Source organism: Lactuca sativa, chromosome 4 (genome assembly GCF_002870075.4).
Source record: "Lactuca sativa cultivar Salinas chromosome 4, Lsat_Salinas_v11, whole genome shotgun sequence".
Lineage (NCBI taxonomy): Eukaryota > Viridiplantae > Streptophyta > Magnoliopsida > Asterales > Asteraceae > Lactuca > Lactuca sativa.
The window spans coordinates 65,528,458-65,542,502 of NC_056626.2; the positions used below are offsets into that span (position 1 = coordinate 65,528,458).

The 14,045-nt window shown below is 31.8% G+C and overlaps 1 protein-coding gene across 1 annotated transcript; it reads left to right on the forward strand.

The window, feature by feature from the left end:
• The first annotated feature begins 8,105 nt into the window (after window positions 1-8,105).
• On the forward strand, window positions 8,106-10,345 carry LOC111883644 (hypothetical protein At1g04090). The gene is made up of 2 exons (XM_023879965.3): window positions 8,106-8,455; window positions 8,576-10,345. Exons 1-2 carry the CDS (start codon window positions 8,272-8,274, stop codon window positions 10,147-10,149), a joined length of 1,758 nt encoding a protein of 585 aa, XP_023735733.1. The 5' UTR covers window positions 8,106-8,271; the 3' UTR covers window positions 10,150-10,345.
• The last annotated feature ends 3,700 nt before the right edge of the window (window positions 10,346-14,045 follow it).

The window sequence follows — 14,045 nt, forward strand, 5'->3', positions numbered from 1 at the left end:
TGCATTTTGAAAAGAAAAAATATGTTGTTACTTACCTAGTTCCAGCCTACAAACCACATTATTTAAAGCAATTAGGATAAAAAAAATAAAAGAAATATTATGGTATAGTATGTAATTAGATTTAAGAACGGAACTCTTTTACCTCATCATCTTGAGGATTTACATGATTGAATTCACATAGAACCTTCAAGCAACAAAATGCATATAAAAAACATTGATTTCAAAGTCTTTAATAATGATGTTGTATCCCTTATCGTACTTGGCTTTGGCAAGTGAAAAATTCCCTTCTTTGAATAGTCTGTTACCCTGATTAAGAAACATCAAACTAGATTAAATCAAAAATTAAAATGCTCAACACTCTACCTCTAATTTAACTGTAAATGCATATCGTGCTTTTGGTGTTCTCAACATCATTCATAATAGCTCTAAAATCCATACCAGATAACATCATAGAGAAACAGGTAATTTTTAAGTTTGAAGTTTGCCAAGAAAGTAATAATCATTTTGGTCTTATTTTTTATATACCCTGGGACAATGTTAGAAACTCCGGTGGATTATGAAATAAGATGGCCTCCTTTTTGTTGTTCTTTATGAATAAGATCGTGTGGCTAAGGGACATTCCCATAGGAGCTTTGGCTTGTTAAAGGTGTCAGAACAAATTTGTAACATACACAAAAGAAAAGCATCAAGTAAATTTAAATTTAATGGATTTGGCAAAACAAAAGAACATAAATATCACTAACACCAAGGGAAAATGAATATAAACAAAGCGCAGTTCATAAACTATAAAAAGCACACACCCCAAAAGAAGGATAAATGAAAGAAGAGAAAAGCACCTGTGAGAAAGCTCAAACGTACTCATTTTGTAGGGGGTCAAAAGACGGATCTTCCCTTCATTGACTTGTTTTTCTCTTTTTTTTGCCATCATTTAAATAAAGACCAATTTAAAAGATTCTTACATCAGATAGGTGTCGAATCTAGTGAAGGTCAGGACTAAGCTTCAATTCACCGTTGTTATTTTCTCCATGTCTCATTCCAAATTTTCCATCATAGAGAAACAGGTAATTTTTAAGTTTGAAGTTTGCCAAGAAAGTAATAATCATTTTGGTCTTATTTTTTATATACCCTAGGACAATGTTAGAAACTCCGGTGGATTATGAAATAAGATGGCCTCCTTTTTGTTGTTCTTTGTGAATAAGATCGTGTGGCTAAGGGACATTCCCATAGGAGCTTTGGCATGTTAGAGGTGTCAGAACAACTTTGTAACATACACAAAAGAAAAGCATCAAGTAAATTTAAATTTAATGGATTTGGCAAAACAAAAGAACATAAATATCACTAACACCAAGGGAAAATGAATATAAACAAAGTGCAATTCATTAACTATAAAAAGCACACACCCCAAAAGAAGGATAAATGAAAGAAGAGAAAAGCACCTGTGAGAAAGCTCAAACGTACTCATTTTGTAGGGGGTCAAAAGACGGATCTTCCCTTCATTGACTTGTTTTTCTCATTTTTTTGCCATCATTTAAATAAAGACCAATTTAAAAGATTCTTACATCAGATAGGTGTCGAATCTAGTGAAGTTCAGGACTAAGCTTCAATTCACCGTTGTTATTTTCTCCATATCTCATTCCAAATTTTCCATTTTTCCACCATTTCTCTCTTCAAATTTACACACTTTCCATCCAAATCTTGTTTCAGGTCTAGCATCTGTAAGGTGCACATGTATGTGTAGCTTCTGTTGAAGATAAGAAAGTGATCTCATTTTCTGCACTTAAGAAAACAAACCAACGTCAATTCTGCTAGTTATGTTCACAATTAGCTTCAAAGAAAACTAAAATCATCCCATTTATCTTTTTAAACAACAAAAATGTAGTTAAAATGGTAATGTTTAAGTGAAAAAGGTATCTTTTACTTTCTAATCACAAAATTGCTTATTTCAAAGAGGCATTTTATCAAACACATGGTGTTCTTCGTCACTTACCTAAATTTCTATAATATCGTTCTTACCAATTCAAGGCATAACAAACGAAGAAAGTAAAAACATAAATGGTTTTATTCAGTGACAACTTCCATTAACAAATATACATCATAATTTTTGACTCAGAGCGCAAACCACTTAAAATCAACCGACTAAATAACTAAGTTTACATTGAAGTCGAGGTGAATTTAGAAAGCAGATATATATATATATATATATATATATATATATATATATATATATATATATATATATATATAGAGAGAGAGAGAGAGAGAGTGAGAGTGAGAAAGAAAGAAAGAGAGAGAGAGAGGGAGAGAGAGAGAGAGAGAGAGAGAGATCTGGTTTGACTGGAGATAGATAGAGAAGGTGAAGAAAGTTGATACTTTCTGCTTTGAATTGCAGTAAGAAACCATAGCCAAACGACAGTTTTGAATCGCATACCTTGTATAGGAGCGACGGACAAACCATCAGTAGAGGTCGGTGGAGCAGTCTGGATCGATGGTGAATCATATCATCATCACCATCGAGACCCAAAATTACCATTATTTCCATCGAGGGCACGTTATTTTAGCAAGAAATCCAATTAGGTCTATGGTAAAAAAGGCAACATTTAGAGAAAGAATATTCTAGAAATTTCAACTGAACAATAAATTTTTTATTATGTGCTCATATTTCTTGGAACTTTGTAAACAGAGAATATGAGATTTTAGGATTCACAATTTGAAATTGAAGTGATTAGATAAACTGAGTGTGAGTTTTAACGGGGGAATGTTAGAGATAACAACACGTGATTGGGGGAATAAAGAAGGAAAGTCATTTAATTGATTGAAGAGTATCATTTGATCATTTATGAAGCATTAATGTTTAATTTGATTAGTATCTGAAATGTAAATTTATTATCTGTATTGAATAGTAAGCATAAATTGGTTGTACATGATGTAGTAGGAGTTGTACCTCTTAAATTTCAAGAAATGTCTAAAATGTTTTATATAATAGTAAATATATATATATATATATATATATATATATATATATATATATATATATAATTCAAATAAAAACAGTAAATAGTGTGAGAAGGTAAAAATACTATTTTTATGTTATTATTCTGCAATGAATTTTGTATCCATAACTTTATGTCATTATTCAACAATGAATAAATAAATAGTCATAGGCTAAAACTAAAATTAGAATTTACTACAAAAATACACAAACATAAATTTATAATAGAATAATAACATTAAAATGAATATATGAATAATCAAACGTTAATATTTATATTAGAACTATTTCAACAATACACATATACAACATTTATTACTGAATAATAACATAAACATAGTGTTTTTACATTCTTACACTATTTACTGCTTTTATTTGAACTTACTTTTATATATATATATATATATATATATATATATATATATATATATATAGAGAGAGAGAGAGAGAGAGCTAGGTTCATGTATTTAAAGAAATTATTGTGTTATTGTATGCATAAATGTGGGTCAATCAAAATTTAAACTAAAAATAAATAATTAAATAAATAAATAAGGGTAAATATGTAATTTGATAATTAGTTTCCACAAATAATATCATATTATTATGGTAACCATTGACTTCAGCTACCTAGGATTTCTCTATCCATCGGCTTTTTAAAACCACCATTTACCTAGGTCCGCCAAGTGCTGAAGCAAGAAGCGGGAAGGTGTATCAATTGCCTGTCACCGGCGGATCTTGTCGACACCAAAATCACGTCCCTTCTCTTCCAGCTGTCATTAACTCTTCCAACTGTCATTGACTCATTCCCTCCATAATCAATAGCAAGCAACGACCAACAAGGCAACAACCACCGTTTGGCCCGTCGCATATTCGCAGGTGCAGGTCAAAATTGACGAGAATAAGCACGCCTTCCTTCACCTCTTGCAAAATTGATCGACATGAGCCAAGGAAATAAGAAAAAAATTGCAGCTCTTCTTGTGTACCTTCTTCGGTTCTTCCTGTTCTTGTTTCAACAATCATGTCCCCAAAAATCGATATGGCTCTTGTTCTGTCTCCACCTTTTAGCGACGCCACATACAAAATAATAAATCGCAGGTATCAATATTAAACTCGAAATTGGATCTCTTATCTTCTTTAATCAATCACACCCTTCTTTCTCTTCTTGCTTTCTTGAAATCGATTACAGGTTCCTGTTAATCTAGAGTGAAATAACAAGCCACTAGTTGAATCTTCACCCTTCAAATGCACTGTTAAAAACTAATTTTCTTCTTATTGATCCATCCCAAACGAAATCCCCAATAAAAATGTACGAAATTAGGAATCTTCTGTTGGATGATTAAAAAAATATAGTCTTGAATAATGACATTGAACGAAACCTATGCAAAATTGCTTACATTTACAAGCTCCAAGGCATAGATTAATGATAATATGATAGAAACGAATGTAAGGTACAATGGTTTTCTGATAGACTCAATGTGTTTAGGTTTATTGGGAATTTGTTCTGATTGTCTAATTTTTATAGGAAATTGTAAGTTGTTTTGATGTACACCAAACGCTCGCTAAAATGCTTCAACTGAATGGTATTTCTTTGTTTATAGTATTCTATCAAAAACGAATGTTTTTTTATGATAATCATGAACATATTCTGTTAAAATGCCCCCGAATTAATATAATTATTGGTAAATGAATTCCAATTCTATCATAATGGAATCATGAATTCCAATTATGCTGGAATGGAATATGAATATTTTTTCACTAATTTATTCATTGGATTTGTTTTCACAGAAATTAATGCTTGAAGAACGGACCACGAAATTTGAACGACGTCTCTTACCAACATTACTCTTTTAGAATAAATTACTGTATTTGTTAGATTTTGATGTTTTTTTCCCGAATTGAAAGTTTTTTAGTTTTATTCTTTAACATTAAATGTAATTCTTAACAATTGTTACATGTATTCTATAAGAATTAATATAATTTTTGTTTTAATTTTTCAATTGCTGGTTCGAGAATTTGTTATTCTACAAGAAATATGTTTAAGAATATTTTTATTATTTTATGGTTCTAGAATATTTTTATTTTTGAACATACTCAAACATATTCTGTCAGAATGTCCGAATTAAAAATCTTATAATTTATAAAATCGGATTTATAAAATTAATAGAATCAATGATCCCTTAAAAGATGCAAATTTCATTTATTAAATCTATATTAATTGACTAAAATACTCTTCTAGTTAACGTAGACGGTATTTTTCGATTATTTTTAATTCAATAATATGTATTAATCACCTTCTTAAAATAAATAAAATGATTGGTCCATATTTATGCATACAATGACACAATAATTAATTTGAATAGAATACCATAAGCATATATATATATATATATATATATATATATATATATATATATATATATATATATATATATATATATATATATATATATGGCTTAGGTTATTTTGTTTAAAGTATCTATTGTGTTATTGTATGCATATATTTGGGCCAATCAAATTTACTTATTTTAAAAAAATAATTAATATATATTATTAATTTAAATATAATTGAAAAATATCATCTTAATTAATTGTAAGGGTATTTTAGTCAATTAATATGGATTTAATAAAGGAAATTTGCATTTTTTAAGGAATCATAGATTCTACTAATTTTAAAAATTCGATTTTACAAATTATAATTCTTATAATTCGGACATTCTGACAGAATATGTTTATTTATTTATTTCGGACATTCTTACAGAATTATTTATTTATTTAATTATTTACTCAAAAATAAAAATATTCTTGAACAATAAATAATAAAAATATTCTTGAACCTATTTCTTGATAATGACTTTAAGAACTTGTTGTAGAATAACAAATTCTTGAACCATCAATTGAAGAATAAAAACAAAAATTACATTAATTCTTATAGAATACGGGTAACAATTGTTAAGAATTATATTTATTATTAAAGAATAAAACTAAAAAAACTTTTAAATCGAGAAAAAAAAATATCAAAATCTAACAAAGACACTAATACATTCTAAAAGAATAATAATGTTGCTAAGAGTCACTTTCAATTTCATGGTCCATTCTTCAAGCATTAGCTGCTTCTGTGGAAACAAATCTAATGCATAAGTTAGTGAGAAAATATCCATATTCCATTCCAATATAATTCGAATTCGTGATTCCATTCTAATAGAATTGGAACATGCCGAAAAGTTAATTACCTTAGCAAGTCATTTTCCCCTACTACAATGATGAAGGTCAATGTTAGATATAAATCTTAATATGTGAGGTAACTTACAAAAAAAAATGAATTTGTATGAATTATATATAAATTTGAAGTCTAATCTTAAGCAACAAAGCAATGACACTTAGTGAATTAGAGTTCAAGCTTAGAGTTACCAAACTGACTAAATAAAATAGCCATGTCCATACCCTATTGTATTGTAGGCACTGTAATGTCAACAGGGCAATCTCTAGAAAACTCAGCCTTTCCCGATTTTTGAACTTTCTTTATGCACCGCTTGAATTTCTCGTGACATTTCACATTCGTCATTCCTACCATAGACAGATTACTCACTCATGTCAACTATATTTGTTAGGGCTCAAAGCTCACTTCAAACTATCATATTTATATCACCAAATCATCATCAAAACTTAAATTATCAAAGAATGGTAGAGATAGAAGAGATTAGAGGATAAAAGTGCACACCAAACAGGCAATAAATTCTATCGAATTCTCAAACAGTACCTCTTTTCTCGACGTATTCATCATGAATCTGACAACACGCATCAAGATCATCGCACAACCTTTCACCTGGACATCCAGTCCATCCAACGCCATAGTACTTCCCGTATCTAATCCCAATCGCTAATCGCAATGTCAATCAACAAACCCCAAACCAAATCAATTAAATCTAATAACTTCTAAAAATGTTGGGGGAAATCAGATAGAGCATTACAGTTACAGTTTTCTGCCACGCATCGCTTGTTGCATCTCACTTGACATTTCATTTATTTTCGATTTTCGCGTAAATCACCACCACGTCGAGCTCTTCTTCTTCGCCTTCAAGATTTAATCTTTGGGTGCGATGGGTCTGCAATCGTCGGACATCCATCGCACCTCGCCACCGAAGATGCCTCTTCCCTCGGTCTATAGCTGCAATGAATAGTGGCTCATCCTTTGGAGAACTGGAACGGTTTAATGAGGGCATCAATTTAGGGTTTTCAGAAATCGGTTTTTATATAAAGTGGGGAACGAGATTTAATAAAAATCAATACTATGATTATAGGAATTATTTTTGGAAGTTATTAAACAAATTACTAAATTACCTTATTTATTTATTTATTTATTTTTTATTGGTCCACATTTATGCATACGATAACACAACATTTAGTTTAAACAAATGAACCTAGCTCTCTCTCTCTCTCTCTCTCTCTATATATATATATATATATATATATATATATATATATATATATATATATATATATATATATATATGTGTGTGTGTGTGTGTGTGTGTGTGTGTTTGGAAAGCATGAGATCTTTTTTTGTGACTAAAATAAAAATTTATAGTAAAAAAAGTCAAACTCAATGTGTTCACGATCAATCCTATCAACCATGATTATACACGTTTCATAATAATGCTCAAGCTAACATATTCTTTGTGTAATCATTTGATCGATCATGTTAGCAAACCAAGTTAACCTGCATACATCTTCACCTAATATTCTCTCCCAAAATAAGTGTCGTGGTAGAAGATATAGAAAAATGAAACAAAGGCCTAAAGTCAAAATGTTAAACATTAGATCCGACAAAACAATGATAAAACTAATGTTGTTTGAGTGTAAACGTACCAATTCATTAGATAACAACTTCTCTTTTCTAATAATAATTTATAACTAACACATTTCCAAAAATAAAATACTACAGTTAATTACATATATATGTTTATAAAACAGAAACGTTACAAACCAATTTAATGCACATTAAGGAAAATATAATATCCATAACTACTATTAAAATAAAGGTACCAATATTTGCCATTCTCCCAAATTTCTGGTAACTTCCCATCTATCTATCTCTATTTAATTAGCATACTGGCCATTCACATGCATATCCATAACACCACACAACAAACAGTCGATGATATCCACGACTACATATACACACAAAACCAGTTCTGAGCAACCCCCAGGAATATTTGTACAATAAAGAAAGCATCATTTGTATTTTGTTATCGAAAGTTGTGTCCATCTTCTTCAACTTCAAGATGGATTCATCATTCAGTGTATTCTTCACTGTTGTTATAATCTTCTTGTTCTTCAATGGCACAACAATGGTGGAATCGTTGAACCTGTCATTGCCTTCTTTAGAAGATGGTTCGTCAAGGAGGGAGCTTGCTGGGATCCAAACTAGCTTCAAACTTCCTTCCCCGTTGCCTAATTGGCCTCCAGGTTCGTTTGTATATATATTTCTTTTCATTTTCTTCCTTAAGACATTGAAACCACATTGACATTGACTTGTATATATATTCACAAGGATATTTGATGTGTAGTTTTCAAATTTGGTTTTAGGTGGAGGGTTTGGTGGTGGAACCATGGATTTAGGAGGATTACAAGTGAGTCAAGTATCAACATTCGACAAGATATGGGCAGCCAATGAGGGAGGACCCGGAAATGTCGGTGCAACCTTTTATAACCCGGTTTCCATCCCCCAAGGGTTTTTTACTTTAGGGTTTTATAGCCAACCAAACAACATGCCTTTATTTGGGCATGTTCTTGTAGGTAAAGATGTCACAAATGACTCTTCAAACCCTACTCTCAAACTACCAATTGATTACACTCTTGTTTGGAGTAGTGTCTCTCTCAATATCAAGAAAGATGGGGATGCTTACATCTGGTTTCCAAACCCACCCGATGGCTATAGGGCCATCGGGTATGTCGTTACTAGCACACCAGATAAACCTCCTCTTGAAAGAGTCCGTAGTGTTAGGTCTGACTTAACGGACTCTTTGGAGAACGACACATGGATATGGGGACCAAATAAGAGTTTAAATGTGAATGGGTTCAATGTGTATAGCACTAGGCCAATAAATAGAGGTGTTGAAGCCATGGGTGCTCCTATGGGAGGTTTTGTGGTTGAAAATGGGATAGGGAGTAACACATTGTCAATATCTTGTTTGAAGAATTTGAAGGGCAGTTTGGTAAATTTGATGCCAAATTTGAACCAAATTGAAACCCTAGTACAAACATATTCTCCACTTGTTTACTTTCATCCTAACGAACTCTACCTTCCTTCTTCCGTTGATTGGTTCTTTCAAAATGGGGCTTTGGTGTACCACAAAGGAGATGAGTCAAACCCTATCCCTATTGCCCAAAATGGTTCAAATCTCCCACAAGGTGGTTCAAATGATGACACATATTGGCTTGATCTCCCAAAAGATGGTTCAAGTAAAGAAAGGGTTAAGAAAGGCGACTTACAAGATTCAAATGCTTATTTCCACATCAAACCCATGTATGGAGGGTTATTTACGGATATTGCCATTTGGCTCTTTTATCCTTTTAATGGGGCATCAAGAGCCAAAGTAGGGTTAATCAACATTTCATTGGGAAAAATAGGGGAACATGTGGGTGATTGGGAGCATGTTACATTAAGGGTCAGCAATTTTAATGGTGAATTAAACAGCGTCTTTTTTGCACAACATAGTTGGGGGACATGGGTGAGTGCTTCGGTTCTTGAGTACGCTAGTGGTAATAAACCAGTGGTGTACTCATCGTTAAATGGTCACGCCTCCTACCCTAAACCAGGGTTAGTGTTGATTGGCCCCCAAGGAGTCGATATTGGAATAAGAGACGATACTGCAAAAAGTGATAAGGTGATGGATACCGGCGTTAGGACGATGGTGGTTGCGGCGGAGTACTTAGGGTCGATAGTGGTTGAGCCACCATGGTTAAACTATTTGAGAAAATGGGGTCCAAAAATTGATTATGACCTTGACAAAGAAATTAATAAATTGGAGAAGGTTATGATAGGGAAGTTGAAATCTGCTTTTGACAAGTTAATCAAGAGTATTCCTAGAGAGGTGTTGGGTGAGGATGGGCCCACGGGACCTAAAGTGAAAAACAGTTGGAGTAGAGATGAAATGTGATGAATTCTTGTTTTATATTAAATTTTGTTACAAATTTCTGATTGGTTTATAAAATGATAAAAAAAAATGTATCGTATAAATGAAAAATCAAGGGTTGTTTGTGATATATAAGATCGTGTGTGTATAAACGGCATATTCCTTCGTTTTGTTTTATACGATTGTACTATTTGACAAAATTATGTTATTTGGTATCTAACGCCGATGATGTCAAAGGTAGTAATATCATTTAGATAAATTTGTAATAAGTAAAACTGTAAAATACAATTAAAAAATCTTAATAGTAATATATTTATGACGAATTAAAATGGACATTTCAGTTTATATAAAATAATATAAATATAAATATGGAGCATCTTGACAAACGTTGTTTCAAGTTTTCATAGGACGAATCAACCAATATTCAATTTGGTTATTTAAAACTTGTAAAGTTTTATTTGTCATGTAGTTTAAATCAATTTATATAATATTGGCTTTTGACAAGAAACTAATTTAACTTGCAACTTAAAAAGTTAGAATTTACATTTACGGATGAGAATTTGGTCTGAAAATCCGAACCGAACCGAAACCCGAACCAAACTAGGCCCCAATAAGCAATTTAATCCAGGTTTCGGGTATCTATATTATGCTTATTCGATTCTCGGGTTATTCAAATAAGAGTTTATTCGGTTTTAAATATCCGACCCGAATAAACATTCTTCGTCCCCTTTCTCTTAACGCTAGAAATCAAAATCATGATTCATACTTTTGTCCTCGTTGTTCCTAACAGGAAAAAAAAACCATACGCTCGTTCTCGTCGTTTCAAAATCGACCAATCTTCTCAACTATTTCCAAACTCGAAATCACTTTTGTCGATCCTTCTTCTTATTTCAGACTTTCAAAAATCGACTCTTCCTATTGTCTCCAATGATTTACGAATTCCTACTTTGTCTAATCATAAAAAATTAGGCTTCAACTCAATAAACTCAAGTAAGAAATTAATTCTCATTATGTTAATCTACTATTGTAAATGTTATTCTTTCAATATGTTATTGTGTTATGTAAGTCTTTGAATGTTTTACGTTGATGTAAAAAAGTACATTGATATTCTATTATTCGGGTTATAGAATCCTAATACGGTTTATTCGGTTTTTTCAGTTATATTAGATCCTTAATCATCTTGTATATATTATTCAGGTTATTCGGGTAATAACCGAACCGAACAAATTAATATCTGAACCGAACCGAACCCGTATTATTTAATCGGTTCGGTTTTCGGTATTCGGTTTCCGTGTTATTTGGGTTTGGGTCAGTTCGGTCCGATTATGACCCGAATTTATATGAAGAAAGATATTGGTGTTAGGATAAGAAGCATATTTCAAATGATTTCCAATACGTTACGTTTCTACATATTATGCACAATCATATTTTATCTTTTTGACTTCCATCTAATTTTGAATATCTTCAAGTAAAAATTATTTGGAATCATCATTCTAAATATTAGATTGTTGTTTCTTTTCGGGTTTCTTTTATCTTACTACATGACAACCAATTCTATTATGCTGTTTCTTGCAAGATTTATCTTCCGGCAAAAAAAACTCTCTTAAATTTCATAACGAAATTATATTTTTAAATTGTGGCGTGCAAATATATGTTTGGGTTAAAAAAAGAAATGTGGATATTAATATACGATATAAATACTAATAAAAAACATATAAGAATTTTGTCTTTCACACGATTGGGATAGTCATGCTATATACATACACAAACTAAATATGTTTCTATTAAGTTTTACATTTTACAGTTGTGGGATATATACGTACAAAAGAGATATATATGACCTAATATCAAGTACAAAACAGCCCAAGTCCCTTCCAGAATGTTCGAGATCCCTCTGGAGTCTTCTGATAAGGCATACCTCTTTTTAGGCTTAATATGAACTTGTGTAGCATTTCATAAATTACTCTCCTCTAACTTATTAGCTTATAAACCAATAACATATAAGTTAATAAAGAATAAGTTTTTTTTTGTCAAACAACCCCCTAATTCCAAAATTTTCTTCATGCGGCAATGTCCCTTTGACCATGTCGAGCCTATAAGTTAATAAAGAATAAGTTTTTTTTTTGTCAAACCACCCCCTAATTCCAAAATTTTCTTCATGTGACAATGTCCCTTTGACCATGTCGAGTGTATAAGAGATAAAAGATAAGAATATTCATTCAAGATAATTAGTTCCTATATTTTAGGATATTATACTTCTGTTCCACTTTTGTAGCATATGTTATGTACTATATATACCCCTGTATCAATAGAAGATATTTATATTGCTTCTCAATATTCATGTATCAATAGAAGATATTTATATATTCATGTATCCTCTTCATGGTATTAGAGCACGCTTCATCCTAGCCCTAATTCATTTTTTTTCTTCTTGCTTTCTTAAGCACATCTTCAATGGCTTAAGTCACCATTCCAAAGACAGATGATCCCGATACTCCATTGGTAGCTGTTAATCTCACCAACATCCTAAAACTAACAACTACCAACTATTTGTAACACCTCAAATCTTAACCCAAAATTTTCATTTTTAAATTACAAAAATTAAGATTTCACAACCAAGTTATCAAATACATATTATCCCAAAACAACCGGTATCACAAATATCAGAGTTCATAAAACTGTCCCAGTAGTAAATCTCTCAGCGAGTGTCTACAATCAGACATTTGCCTTCCCGCGGTCCTCGGAAATACCTGTTGATGGGTTTCAAGCATAAGAACTTTCCTATTTGCTCATGCAAACCCTAATGTTTGGATCTAGGTTTCTCTATTGTACATGCAATTGAATCCAAGATTTGCAAACCCTAATCTAGCATACATATTTTACAAATAATGAATACTACTAGATCTGAAAGTTTACCTCTTGGAAAACCTCTTGAATCTTCTTCTTCTTGAGCTTAAAGTCACAAGTATAACTCCTCTAATGGCTTACAAACACCATAAGCAAGAACCCAATGTTAGAAAGAAGGAAGGAAGCTAATTTCGGCCCTAGGGTTTCTCTTGGGAACCAGGTAACCGAAAATTGCAAGTGGGGCTCTCTATTTATACTATAGGCTGTTAGGGTTTCAGTCTAAACCCTAATAGACAGGTTAGTTACCAAGCAACCCAAGGAACCTTCTGGAATAAGGCCTTGGACGAAAATATGATTATCCTTCATCATAATTTCGTTCCCCCTTAGTCCATTAGGTTTCCCAGCCCAAAACTCAACTATCATACATTTGACAGTTTAAGTCTCTTTATTTAATTAATCTCTTTTAGTCACCAAATTAATTCCTAAATAATTTATGACTAATACTAATTAAATAAATGTGATTTCTCCTTTAATATATTATTCTTATAATATATTAATAAACCATAATATCCTCTCTCTCCTTAAATTACCTTGTCTAGTTGCTTTGGTGAAGGCGACCCAAAAGGACTATGCACAACCGGGTCAAGTACATACCAAATATAGTTATGGGGTTAGACACTAATCCAACAGTCTTCCACTTGGATAAGTCTAGTAACTATATCTCACATACAACTTCAGGATCCGGTTAGCAATCGTAGCTCTTATACGCTTCTGTCAACTCTGATCAAAATCATGTCCTTCAGATAAGGGATCGTATAATCCTATGTTCTAGATATCATGCCAACAATACTCATTGTCCAGCATTTTGTTCCTCGATCTCTGATTTGTTCGACATAGAATTTAGTTGAACACATCAACTTCATCCTGACCGGGCTCGACACATAACTCAAACCAAATCATCGAGTGGCCAAGATATCGCTTTTATCCTCTTAGAATAAAAGGAACATATAAACTGACTTATATGCTTTTATTATCCACTAGCTAAGTCACACACAATAATGCGTTTTATAACA